This window comes from Capricornis sumatraensis, chromosome 11 (genome assembly GCF_032405125.1).
Source record: "Capricornis sumatraensis isolate serow.1 chromosome 11, serow.2, whole genome shotgun sequence".
NCBI lineage: Eukaryota > Metazoa > Chordata > Mammalia > Artiodactyla > Bovidae > Capricornis > Capricornis sumatraensis.
The window spans coordinates 22,671,610-22,684,876 of record NC_091079.1 but is presented as its reverse complement, the minus strand read 5'-3'; the positions used below and the strand labels follow the sequence as shown (position 1 = coordinate 22,684,876).

Below are 13,267 nucleotides of genomic sequence, written 5' to 3'. Positions count from 1 at the left end.
TTCAGGCTGGAGAAGGTCACAGTGACACTGTTGCTCCTCCCTTATGGTCTCAAAGTGGCTGCCATTGCCCCCATTAGACAGGCTGGATCTTTCAAGAGGCATTCGGGACTATGCACTGTGCGGTCTCCGCTAACCTTCTCCCAGCTCATCTTTAACTGCCATATTGGAACAGAATTGCTCCAAATATGTAAACGAAGCTTATGCCTCCTTGCTTTTGTCTAGGCTGGTCCCTCAGCTTCGAACGCCGCCTCCCCACTCCAGAACAAGGCTCCTCCCTTTGCCTGCCTCCTCCACAAGCCTTCTGCGACCCTCCTAGGCTGACAGTCGGCAGTTGGCACCAGCGGGTGCTAAATACTCTGCAGAGCGTGGATGAAGAAAGATGAGCGTCTTCTGCCTTCGTGGGTCATGTGGGATGACAGACAAGCAACTGCCAACGACGCCATCCAGCGATGATGAGCTGACAGGGGCAAGTGCCAGCCAGGGGGCAGAGGGAGCTGGGGGGTCTCCACACTGCATTCTGTGACCTGCTTCACCCTCGGAAGCCTGCTGAGAGAGGGTGGATTATCTGCATTTCACAGACGACAGGAAGTAACACACCCCCAAGGCTGACAACGCTGTTTATTCCGCGGCTGTCTGATGCCTAAATAACTTTCTCCCCTTTTTGCTTGTTTGAATAGTGCAGTTGTTTCCAGGTGGGCAGAAAGGGCAGGATTTTTTGTTTAATGTGGCTCCTCTTTAAACAGTTTTGGGTTTTCAGGGACTAATGAGATCACCTAAATGTGTATGACAGTACATTTTGTGAAACGCCTCTTGTACTGTCCGTGGTCTGAAGTTCCCATTTCCTTACTGAAAGCAAACACACTGGCTTTCTGTCAGTCCTGAAAAACTGATCTAACTCAACTTTCCTGTTTGGCAAGAATACAATGGAAGTATACCTTTTCTTCCACTGTCTCCCTGGGAATTCAGGGTTCCTGCCGGTGAACCGCCAGGCTCTCTCATGACGACCAGGAGCTCACAGGCTGGGGGGCTTCAAAGAACCCCATAAGGCGCCACCATGGTCCATCTCATCCCCTAGAAGGGCCTGGGCTGCATCTGGGTTTATGGATTCCTAGACCGGTGTTCCTTGACTTTCCCCAAATAAGCATGTGGATGCCCAGCTTTAATTTTAATTGTATGTTTATGTTAAGATTTCACCACAAATGTTTGTGAAAATGCCGTCTCAGGAGTCCAGGTGCTACAAATCAGTCCACAAGTGGACAAGTGGAAGTGAGCCACTTAGCCAGCTTCCCTGGTGGCTCAGACGGTAAAGCGTCTGCCTGCACAATGCGGGAGAGAACTGGGTTCAATCCCTGGGTCGGGAAGATCCCCTGGAGAAGGAAATGGCAGCCCACTCCAGTACTCTTGCTTGGAAAATCCCATGGATGGAGGAGTCTGGTAGGCTACAGTCCATGGGGTCGCGAAGAGCCGGACATGACTCAGCGACTTCACATCAGCCAGCTTCCCATGTGCCAGGCTCTGAGCTAATCCCAGGTCACGAGGCATATGAGAGAGGTCCAGAACTGCCTACAGTCCAGTCCTGCAGGCAGTAAAAAAAAAAAAAAGCTAAATCGAAAACATCTCATGCCTGACGGCAGTGGTCCTCAAAGCGTGCTCCCCCCAGCCAGCAGCAGCCGCTGAGAACCTGTTAGAAACTCCCTCCTGGTGCCGACCAGGACCTGCTGAGTCAGAACCCGAGGGGGCTCAGCATTGCATCCCAACAAGCCGCCACGTGATTCGGAAGCAGCTGCGGTGTGGGATCCAGCGCTGAAGGCCCTGCTGGGGTCAAACGTAGTTCATGATTAATAGACAAGGAGTGAGAGAGCGCAGCAAAGGGAAAAAAAAAAAAACTTGGCACATAGATAGTTCAGGACTCTGGCACCTGCCGGTGATGTTCTAAGTCATGCCCTGCCTGCCTCAGTGCGGGAAACCATCGGACACAGTCCGTGTGTGAGCGTCTCCTACAGACGGCCGGGGGTCCTCTTCCCTCTTCGACCTCCCCGCATGCCCAGCACGTCTCACAAGCTGACCGGCAGTCTCCTCTGACAGAAGATACACTCCAGGACATCGTCCTGCTCTGTTAGAGCCCCAGCTTCCTGAACTCAGCACTGAACCATTCCTCGTCAGGGGCCTGTCAGATGGAGGCAGGGGATGAAGTGTGCCGGGGGTTCAGAGGAACAGGGGTCTTCCTGGTGGACGAGGGCCTTCACCGTCTCATGGGCCCCTCGAGGCACGCTCCTCTGGCCCCCTCCATGACATCTGCTTAGAATTCCACAGGCAGAGGCCTCTTCACTTCTCTCACTGCTCCCTTTCTTACTAAGTTTTGAAATTGTTGAGCAGATTAAAGGATTCTTTTTGACACTTTTATGGTTAAACTTTGTAGAGTTTAAACTGCCTCCCTTAACTGTTCCTGGGAAAGATTAGAAATAATTTGGAACTGGATTGGATTTGCCATTCTGTAAGCTCTTCTTATCTACCAGGCTAATAGCAGACACTTTCCTCCCTACAAGAGCCCAGGAGGAAGGCTTATTATCTGCGTCTTACAGATTGAAAAGTGAGGGTCAGATAGGCGAAAGCTCATATTCACTGCTCTATAAATATGCCTTGAATCAATAGAGGATGTTTCGTATCCCATAATAAGTTTGGAAACTTACAAAGCATATATAGAGAGGAGGCACGATATTGCGGGAGCGGTGCAAGCTTTGGGATTTAGCCATCACTGGGTTTGAATTTTAGCTTCTACTTTCAAACTGCTTGACCTTGGGCATGTTGTTTAATCTTCCTGGGCTGTTCAGTAATTCCCACTCAAATACTGTGAAGTTGCATATGAGAAGTAATTGTAAACACTGTCTGAAAGTTCTCTGCTGCCACGTGCCAAGCCTCTCTGGCCAACACAGTCTGCAGCCTGGGCCTGCGCCTGCTTGCCATCCTTGGGCGTGTACTAATAAACAATCCATGAACAAACGGTCTAACACACTTTCTTTTCTGAGCTAACAAGAACCCTCCTCTGCTGCCCGCGGGCATCAAAAGGCTCAGAACCATTTCCACTCGTAACACAGCCTGATTAAAAAAAGATGCTGTTGCGTGGCATAGGTTTTTTGTGTTTTTTTCTTGAATACATTTCTCTTAAGTTTTCTTAGCAGGTTCTCTGGTCAGTCCATTTACACATACAATTATTAAAACATAAAAGTATATGAGAACTTCACGAACATCCTATTGTTCTTTACTTTAAAGGCTAAAGTAAAACAAAATATTTCACAGGACATAAGACAGAATGTCATCAGGCTTCTAAAGAATTTCAAACTTTACCCTGAGACAGAAGAGACCTACCATACTGCCCTGCTTTGCCTCACTGACGGAGAGAGCCTCTTTGGAGAAAAGAGGATTCCTATGGACAGGGGACACGTGACCTCGCTTTCTGAAATACTGGATCCAGAAAGGTCTCCCAAAGGACACATGGCCACAAGGAGCTCACATTTCAGGGAACCCAGGGCTATTGGCACAGGGCCAGGGGCTTCCCAGGTAGCTCGGCGGTAAAGAATCTGCCTGCCCAGCAGGAGATGCTGGTTCAATCCCTGGGCTGGGAAAATCCCTTGGAGAAGGGAATGGCTACCCACTCCGATATTCTGGCCTGGGAAATCCCATGGACAGGGGAGCCTGGCGGGCTATAGTCCATGGGGTTGCAAAGGGTCGGACATCGTTCGGCAGCGACTAAGCACCAGCACCCTTGAAAGGCTTGGCAGAGAGGGTGACATCAGAACTCGGCCCTGGAAGAGGACTGGAGAAAGTGCCAGGAATCAAAGGCACTGAGAGACCCTCTAATCGAAGAGTCAGCACCCACAGGGCAGAATCGGGGGGCCCGCCTGGTAGCGGCCAGCGTGGCTGACCTCAGGGGAAAGCACACCCAGCTTTCACCTGAGAGTACAAACGGGGCTGTGGGGGGTTTGTGGGTCTTTATTATTTCCTTTTCTACTTTAGGTTTAACTTCCACAATTTTTCTGCTTTCTTCTGGTTGAGGCTGAGGTTTATTGATTGAAGGCCAGGTTCTGTTCCACCACAAGCATTAAGCACTATAAATTTCTCCAGAAATACTGCTTCGGTGCCCTCTCACAGATGGTATGTCGTGCTTTCACTTTCACTCATTTCAAAGCCCTTTCTAACTTTTCATTTATTCTCTGACCCATGGGTTACTTGTGTGTCATTTTGTTTCCAAATGTCTGAGGGCTTTTCAAAGACTTTTGGTTACTAGTCTCTAATTTAATTCTACTACTGCCAGGATATGCTTTATAAAATGAGACTCCTTTTATGTTTATTGATATTTGTTCTGTGGCCCTCTGTATATCAGTCAGGGCTCTCTGAAGAGACAGAACCACAAACCAACAGGGCACCAGTGTGGGCAGCTCTGTGCAGACATCTGGACAAAGAGGCTCGTTTTAGGGAACTGGCCAATGTGATCGTGGTGGCTGGCGAGGTTGAGATCTACAGGGCAGGCTGAAAACTCACTCAGGAACTATGTCAAGCCTTGAGGCAGTACTCCTTCTCTGGAAGTCAGAGCAGCCTGGTGTGCTGCAGTCCATGGGGTCACAAAGAATTGGACACAACTTAGAGGCTGAACAACAACAATTTCAACTGTTTGGATAAGGCCTACTCATACTATTAAGAATAATGTCTTATTTAAAATCAACTGGTTGTAAATATTAGTCACGTCTCCAAAAGTGCTTTACAGCCATATCTAGACTCATGTTTGACCAAACAGCCAGGCGCCACGGCCTAGCACAGTTGACACACAGAATCTAACCATCACAGCCCAGTATGGTGGGTGTTGGCAACTGTTCCGGGTGCACTGGAAAGGAACATATATTCTGTACTCAACTGGTGAGTGTTCCATAAATGTCAACTGCATCAAACTGATTGACAGTATAGTTCAAATCTTCTCTATCCTTACTCATTTCTGTCTACTTGTTCTATCAATAATTGAAGGATATTGAACGCTCTAGATTAATTTTGTCTTACAATTCTATCAGTTTTTGCTTCATGTATCTTGAAGCTCTGTTATTAAGTACATAAATATTTATGGCTTAAACTTTCTTGAAAAATTGAGCCCTTCATCATTATGAAAAGACCTTTTATCCTTGGTAACATTCTTTGCTCTGAAGTTTACTTTTCTCTGTTCCCCATAATGCCACAAGATTGGTGTAAGAATGGTGCATCTTTTTCCATCCATTTAGTTTCAACCTATTTTTGTCTTTATATTTAAAATTCATTACTTGGAGACAGCTGGAGGTGGGTCCTGGTTTTTTATCCAATCTGACACTCTCTACCCACAATTAGAGTATTTAGACCACTTACTTTCGATCTGCTTACGGATGCAGTTAAGTTTATTACTGATGCGGCTTAAGTGCTGTATGTTTTCTGTCCCATTTTCCTTTGCTTCCTTTGCCCTCTCTTTATTCCTTCTTTTGAACTAATTAAATATTATTTTGCATTCAACGTCTATCTTCCTCATTGGATTGTTAGCTATAATTTTTTGCTTGTTTATTGCAGTGGTTGTAGGGAACTTCCTTAATATGATAAAGGATGTGTATGAAAAAGCTACAGCTAACATCACACTTAATGATGAAAGACTGAATGGTTTATCTCTACAATCATCCACATGGTTAGTACGATAAAGCAGGAAAAAGGAATGTTATCTTGCCTGGAAAGGAAGAAGTAAAGCTCTCTGTTCACAGACAACCTGAACAGCTACTAAGAACAGTCTTGTTGGATTTAAGATTCACTACTTAATTTCGAAGGTTCCTCTGAGTTTTGTGCTCACGGGCCTATATTAGTGGACAGTCATGACCTGTCCTTTTGACAAGACAGGTGCAGGAGGCGGCGGCCAAACCGGCACATCCACACGGCAAGACGCAGACGGGCAGGGTCTGGGTGGGTAGGTGACACAGCCTGGCTCTGCCTGCTCTGTAACCAGGGCCTTTACCAGGCCCCTTGACTCACCTGTCCAGGCAGCCCCCAGTTCTGTCCCTCCTCCCCAGCCTATGCACTGCTTTTAATAAAACACCTGCCCAAGGGTGGTTTCACTGAATCTTCACTAACAGCCTCGTGAGAAAGAATTCTCTCCCCAGCTGCAGGTGAGGGGACTGGGGCTCAGCGGTTTTCAGGGGGCAGCCTGCAGGCAGGGGCAGGAGTGCCGGCGTCCTCGGCTCAGACCCTCGCTGCCCGGGCAGAGGCCGGCATCACTGGCTCCCCCAGGAGGTGCCCGTGGACCCAGCTGCTGCCCTGAAGACGGAGCAGGCAAGGGTCAGAGAGGCCATGCTGAGAAGTCTGGCTCACAGCAACCTGACATCTCGTGTGCAGCCACTCCATGCCATCTGCTTCCAATCCGAGGGATCCTTTGGGCTGGTGGACGGACGTGGAGTGGCTGAGGAGGAAGCGACTCTCTGTGGGAGTCTGAGGAAACACATGTTCTCTCTCCCCACTTCCAGAGGGGCTCCCCAGAAGCCGCTGTCACTGAACAACTTGTTTCCATGACTACACTGTTCCTCAGAGAGGATTTTACACGTTTAGCATGTTCCCAATTAAAGCTGTCCTTGCTTTGGGGAGAAGGAGGATGCAACAGGCTCAGCAGTGCCAGGAGACCCCACATGACGCCCCCAGAAGCACAGAACACCCACAGACACCCCTGCCCCGCCGAGCCTCACGGGGGCACATCTAGACCACTGCGGACAGGTGCAACATTCCACAGGTTTGGACTCACCACACCCCTCGCCTAGCACAGACCTCAGACAAGCCAGGGGGCTCCCTCTCATCAAGAAGGCTCCCGAAAGTCAGCACGCCCGCCCGCCCAACAGCACACCGACAGCTCGAAGAGGAGCCACGTGTGTGATGTGGGTAAAAGACAATCATGCCCCAGCCGCCACTGACAGCAGACGGAAGCGAGTGGGGCACACAGCCAACCGCAGAAGTAAACGCAACAATGCTGAGGGGCCTGACCCGGGAGGAGGGACACGGCGGTGGTCATCCCAAGACGGCAGGGAAGAGACAGCCGGGACCCTGGGAGGAAGCCACTTCCCCAGCTTCCCCTCCATGGCTCCCTGCCGACAGCCCCACCCGCCAAGAGCGCCCAACGCCCCCTGGTCCCATGCCTCCCGCGCCTGTGGACCTCCATGCCTTTGCTCCCTCGGCTGGGATCTCCTTCCCACATCCCAGGGCGTTTGGCCAGCATGAGAGCCCGAGCACAGCTCTCAAACTTCTGAGCGAGGGTCTAAGTGACAAGGGACCCCGTACCAGCCTCCCTCCTCCTCCCTGCAGGGCCCTGAGTGGAGAGACTCCCCCTAATCCAGCTCCTGAGCCCTTCACCCACCAACACACCCACTGTCATCCAGGCGGGCGTGGTCCCCACCCCCCACTCGCCGCAGCTTCACGGCAGGCGGCCTCGGGGCCCTTCCCGCGTGGTCTCCTTTCACCAGGAGCTGCCCGCGTGGCTCACGCTCTGTTGACCCGCTGACTCACAGCCAGTGCGGCCAAGCTCCTCTGACAGGTTGAGCCAGGCACTGCCCTGTTAGACGTGGAGAGTGTGAGCAGCGCCCCGAGAGGCTGGGGCTGCACGCGGCCTGCCTGATGTCCCCGTGGCTGACGCTGCGCCCGTTCCTGGTCACAGCCGCGGAGACGCTGGGCCCGCGCTCCCCACGCTCTCCCTGCGCAGGCGTGTGCACCGCGCCCCAGACGCTGACGGCGCGAGGGCCCGCGCGCGGCCCTGACTCTCCCGGCGCTCAGGAGACAGCTCGCCTCCGGCCCCGGCGCCTTCGCGCAAACACCTGCTCCTTACGGTGTGTTCTCTCTACCTCCCTTGTTGCCCACAAACCAACGCGTGGAAAAAGCTGCCTGAGGGTTAAGAAGCGTTTCTGCGATAAACACCTGAACTGGGAATAGTGACTCAACAGATACAGTTTTCAAGTGAACAAGAAAAAGGCGGGCGATGTCCTACTTCCGTCAGGACAGTCCTCCATTCAACCCACAAAGTCTCGAAGCTTCAGGAAGGCCGCGTCAGCAGCAGCACCACACAAGGCCCTCGAGGCTCCCGAACCTCACAGGGAAGGAGAAACACCAGCTTCCCACAAACACACATCTGTCCGCAAATACATCCTTCCTCTCCTTTCTGAAAAACACGCCAACTTTGCCGCCGAAAGGCGCGGGAGAAGCCAGGAGCGCCGAGCGGCTTGGCGGGCTGCCGGGGCCGACTCACCTTCACGTGGCCCGGCTCCCCGGGCCGGCCGCCCTCGGCCGCGTTCACGGGCTTGCTCTCCACCCGGGGTCTGACCACCTGGCGGAAGGGGCTGCACAGCGGAAAGCCGCTCACACTGATGCCGTCTGAAAGAGGAAGAGAGAATCGTGAGTCGGAGGTGGATCCGATTTCTTTTTTTTAATGTAGAAGATTTTATTCAAAGATCACTAGCATCTGGAGCAGGGCTCCGGCGTGTTCTTGCTGCTCCATCTTGTGTAAAGGCCAGCTGCCTGGTGACTCTCCTGTGCACGCAGTCACAGCCGCTACAGATCAAAGCTGAGGACCGGCCGCCTCTGAGAAAGGCTGGGTGCCTTTCCATCTCCCAGCCCCTCATCACTGCCAAACCCGGCCCAGCTGCCTGTGCTTGTACGACACCCCCCACCGTCACCTGCCTGCATGAGCTGCTCCCGCAGCCTCCATTCCCGAGGCTGGCTTCACCTGGCCCCCTAACTCAGTCTGCAAGCCATCTCCTCTCCCAGTCCCAGGAGCCACTACTGGGTCAAAGGACTGTGTGAACCCCTGTAGAGGGCCCACCACCGCTGGCTCTCTCTCCGAGTCCCTGACGTCACCTGTCAGCCTAACCCGGGGACTTGCCCCGAAGTCCTTGGTCTCACACCCGCATCCCATCCGCCCAGAAGCCTTGTTAGCTCTCAAGGTGCTTCCTGAAACGGCCTTCAAGGCTACCACTCGGGTCCGGGTCCCATCGCCTCCCTCCAGGGCAGCAGAGGAGGCCTCCTTGGCTGCCCCTCACGTTGCCCGTCCATGCGCCCCCACAGCAGTCAGTCCACGGAAATGTCAGTCAGGTTACGCCCCTCCCGGACTCCCTGAGCTACTCAAAGGCCCTCTGGACAGCACAATGGCCACACAAGGCTGAAGAAAAATGCCACCTGCCCTCATTTCCAGACTATAAACACTGCTAACAGCAGTGCAGAAAAGTATCTTCTGTGCCCCCCAAAAACCGACTCAGTTATCAACTAGAAGCACTTCTAAATCAGACCGCCAGTTGTGAAGAAACGTTTGCTGGGAGCATTACCATGAAAAGTTAGTTTTTAAATGATTTGCATTAAGCAGAGAAGAAGCAGACCCAAAACACAATTTCAGGAAGTGGCTGCAGAATAGTTCATGAATCCCTCAGGATCCCAACAGAAAGTCGACAGAGCAGCAGAGCAACACCGAAACTCAGTGACAAGCAAGCCAGGCGCCAACGCGTCATCCAACCGGCGAGCAGGGGAGCACGAACCCCACGAGCAGCTCAGACTCAACAGGGACGGAATGCACTTCAGGAGAGCCTCCTGATCACAGCAGGCAGACCAGTCAGACCAACCTGGCCACCGAGAGCCCCTAGAGTGCATGGACACAGCCACTTTTAAGTCTCTTCAAGGTACTGGAGGGCTAATAAGACTGGGAAGAGCTCGTGTCCATGATCCAGGCATCAGCCTTCCCCAAAGGCACCTTCGGCTCCTGGAGAATGGATAGAAGGGCTGAGAGTCCAAGGAGAACCATTCACACTCCCTGGATGTGATGGGGAAACAAGGACTTTCTGTAGCTCCTGAGAGGAGTGGGCCCTGGAAGCTCTGGGTGGGGACCCCAAAGGGCAACATGCTGAGCGAAGCGCAGAAAGGAAACACTGCGGCCCCCAGGACCAGAGCCCAGCTTCCATCAGGTCCGTACGTGCAACCGGACTTGGGCGGTTCTGCCAAAACACGTTCCCTGTCAGCCCTACCCTGCCCTGCATCTCCTCCTCATTCTGTGCACCTCTGACCACCGTCTCCGTGGATCCTAACACCCTACTTTGTCATCATGCGTCCCCAGCCGCCCTGGCAGACAATGCTCCTTCCTCGGCACCCCAGCACCGCCCTCACCCCAGGCGGCCCTGCATCCAGGAAGACCGGCTGCAAGGCAGGGCCTGGAGGACTCGGACGGGCCAGAGAACATGAAACGTCTATCACGAGGCTGGAACCTGGCGAACGTGCAACAAAAATAGCCATCATGATTATTACAACAATCGATACGCACGCCTGAGATCCCTTATGTGACCTAAACCCCTTGAAGACCAGGCTCTTCTCAATTTCACTACCGTGCCCCCACAGCAGCTGCAAAGGCTCCCGCAAGTCACAAACCCACAGCAAAACATTAAGTAAATGAAAAAAATCACAGGTCAAATTTGGCAGTCTACACACCACGGTCAACAAAAATTCCATCATCCCAAAGTCACATTCAATAATCAACTCAATTCTCCATTAACTGAACTTTCCTCATGTGTCCCTGTGCAAAGACCCATTTGCAAAAGTCAATCCAAAGTCGTGAGGTTTGAAAGAGCTTTTTCTCTCCTTCTCCTTCCCGCAGCACCATGGGGATAATCTATAAAGCCCTCCACTACACCACAGTGCCTGCTGTGAATGGTAGCAGTATCATGAACATAGACATTTGCAAAACACAAACTCCACACTCTTGAGACTCTAGACACTAGGTCCAGTGGGGCCTGTCAGGGAGCCCCCGAGGGACGACCTCAGTCGTCCCTGCTGAGTTAAGGGAGGTGCCTGACGGATTTAAATGCCATCCCCTCACTCCCCACACACGGCCTGGGGTAGAGCACACCTCACCCCTCCCTGGGGAGGTTTCCATCACTCGTGACGCACAGGCGGCTGGCTCCCAAAGGACTGGGGTTCTTGTCTGCCTTGTTTCACACTCGTAACCGCACTGCACATGTCCTTTCTGCAGGGTCCAGGGGCTCCGTGCTACAGCGGGGAATGTCCTGAGCAGAGGGCCTGTTTGTGCTTCCTCGTGGAGCAGCTCCCTCTCCACCCCAGGCGGTTCCAGGGGTGGCTCTGATGCAGCTGTGGTGAGAGGCAGAGACCTTTCATCAGCAGCAGCAGATCCAAAGGACGGACATGAGACGCCGGCAGGGCCTCAAAGAGTCTTTCTGAGACTTGATCTAGGAAGGGCAGGCAGGGTGGTTCCTCCTGAAGCCACAGGCTCTCAAGACACAGGCTGGGGCCTTCCTGCACCCGCTGTTCCCACCATACAGAGACTGAGCAAGCCACAGCACCCTGCGACCTCAGCGTGCTTGACTCAAAAATGGGATCCAATGCAAGGGAACTGGTGAGAAGTGGCACTGGAGGGCTCTGAGATGTCAGCCCTGAGCCAAAAAGGCTAAAAATTAGACCTGAAATTTGCCTCCTTTTCTGACAAAGACCTCAAAACCTCAGAGAAATCTCAGAAACCTGTAATCTTCAAGCTCAGAAGAAATATACACAAGGAAAGCTACTCTCTGACTTCACAGACTAAAATATTCTGCCCCCTGATCCAATCAAGAATGGAAAAGACAAGCGACATATAAATGATAAATGGGGACAGAGGTCAGCAGCTAGGACGGGAGGCAGACGCTGGCCTCCGGAAGGTGGCAGAGAAGCCCTTCGCCTGCGTGGGGACAGGGCCAGAGAGGAGGCAACAGAGGGCGGCAAGAGGCTGGATGGAGTCGGGGTGAGCAAGGAGGGGCCGCTCCCAGCCGCGCGGATGCAAACAGTGAGGAAGCTCTGCTCAGCCGTTATCGGCCAGTTTTCCTGCCAACCCAGGCTACCGCAAATAGAACAGAGAACAGACGGGAATGACAACTAATGGGGAGACAAGACCAAAAAAAGTTACTAACAGACGAAGGCAGCCTCGTGGGAAGACCGCTGCAGAGCTGGGCAGATTTATGAGGACAGAGGGTATTTAAGAATGGGACGAGCCTGGTAGATCATCGTGAATCAAACTGAGCGTTTAGAGAGAACTTCAGAGTTACTGTTTATAGTGCTCAATTTTTCTATTAAGAGCATCTCTGTGGGCAATTCAGAAATACAGTCTAACATGCTAAAATAGTAACATGTCTCTCGAAGTCGGCTGTATCCAAGCACGGTGACAACTGGGAGAGATGACAGCTGGAAGTGGGATGCGTGCGGTGGGGAGAAACAGCACACTCACGATAGAAACGCCGCCCCAAGAGGGGCTGGTGGCTGCGTGTCTCTTGTGACTCGGCGCAGCACCGGGTACTCTGGACACGGCACTGACTGCTCCCCATGCTCTGCGAGGTCGGGTGGGCATGATCTTATTGGCTCTGTAGATGAGGGACTGACGAGCCTGAGAAGATAGATAGCTTAGCAGTTCATCAGCAGCGTGGCGAGAACTAGAAGTCAGGACTGTCGGACTCATGAAGACCTAGCACAGCCGGGACAAGCAGCACGCTTCCACCCTCCCATGAACTTCCAGAAAACCTCCCGGCCAGGCTGCTCTGTGGCCAAAACCTACACAGCACCCCCTGGGAGGCCCCTCACAGTGGCTTAGCATCTGTCTCTGGCAGGGGGTGGGGAGGGCCGCTCAGAGAATGTGTCTGTTTTTGCGCACTTTTGAAAGAGACACTAATGCCAAAGGCTGAATGCACATTTTTCTCACTGATGCCAGGTGTGCAAAATAAACTAGAGCAGGATAATATACATCCACAAAGGCCAAAGGAGATGACCGTCTCCTGGTGGGAGCTTGTCAGGGCACGCTGTTGCAGGTGGGATGTATTTTGAAGATGCTTTTTAAATTATTCATAAAGCCCATGGGTGCCAAAAAGCCCATCTGGCGATCATAAAACATCCTCAGGAAAACCAAAGCAGGAGAAACATTTGGCTCAGGAATCAGGCAACACTCGGCCTCAATCTTCACAGAGAAAGTGGTGTGTTCATTCATTCAGAAACTTTGGGATATGCTTAGGAAGAAAAATAATTCATGTAGAAAAGTGGCCTTTATATACTGTCCACAAGGCAACAGCCCTCGGCCCACGCCCACGCCTCTGATGGCGCTGGCCTTCCGTCCCTCTAGAGCAGGGGGTGGCGCCCCTCCCACGAGGCCCCATTGGCCCTCAGTGCTCTCTGCCCACGAACGGCCTCTCCTTCCTCCACAGGCTCTCATTCCATGTGCCCTCAC

At 52.5% G+C, this 13,267-nt stretch overlaps 1 protein-coding gene across 5 annotated transcripts in view; it reads right to left on the bottom strand.

Annotated features, from left to right (window-relative positions):
• The window catches only part of TRAPPC9 (trafficking protein particle complex subunit 9), a 385,435-nt gene that overhangs the window by 264,914 nt on the left and 107,254 nt on the right, over positions 1–13,267 (bottom strand). For all 5 annotated transcript variants that reach the window (XM_068983500.1, XM_068983498.1, XM_068983502.1 and 2 more), the window contains one exon: positions 8,279–8,403. In XM_068983500.1, coding sequence (XP_068839601.1) covers positions 8,279–8,403 — 125 coding nt within the window. The remainder of the gene's footprint in view (positions 1–8,278; positions 8,404–13,267) is intronic.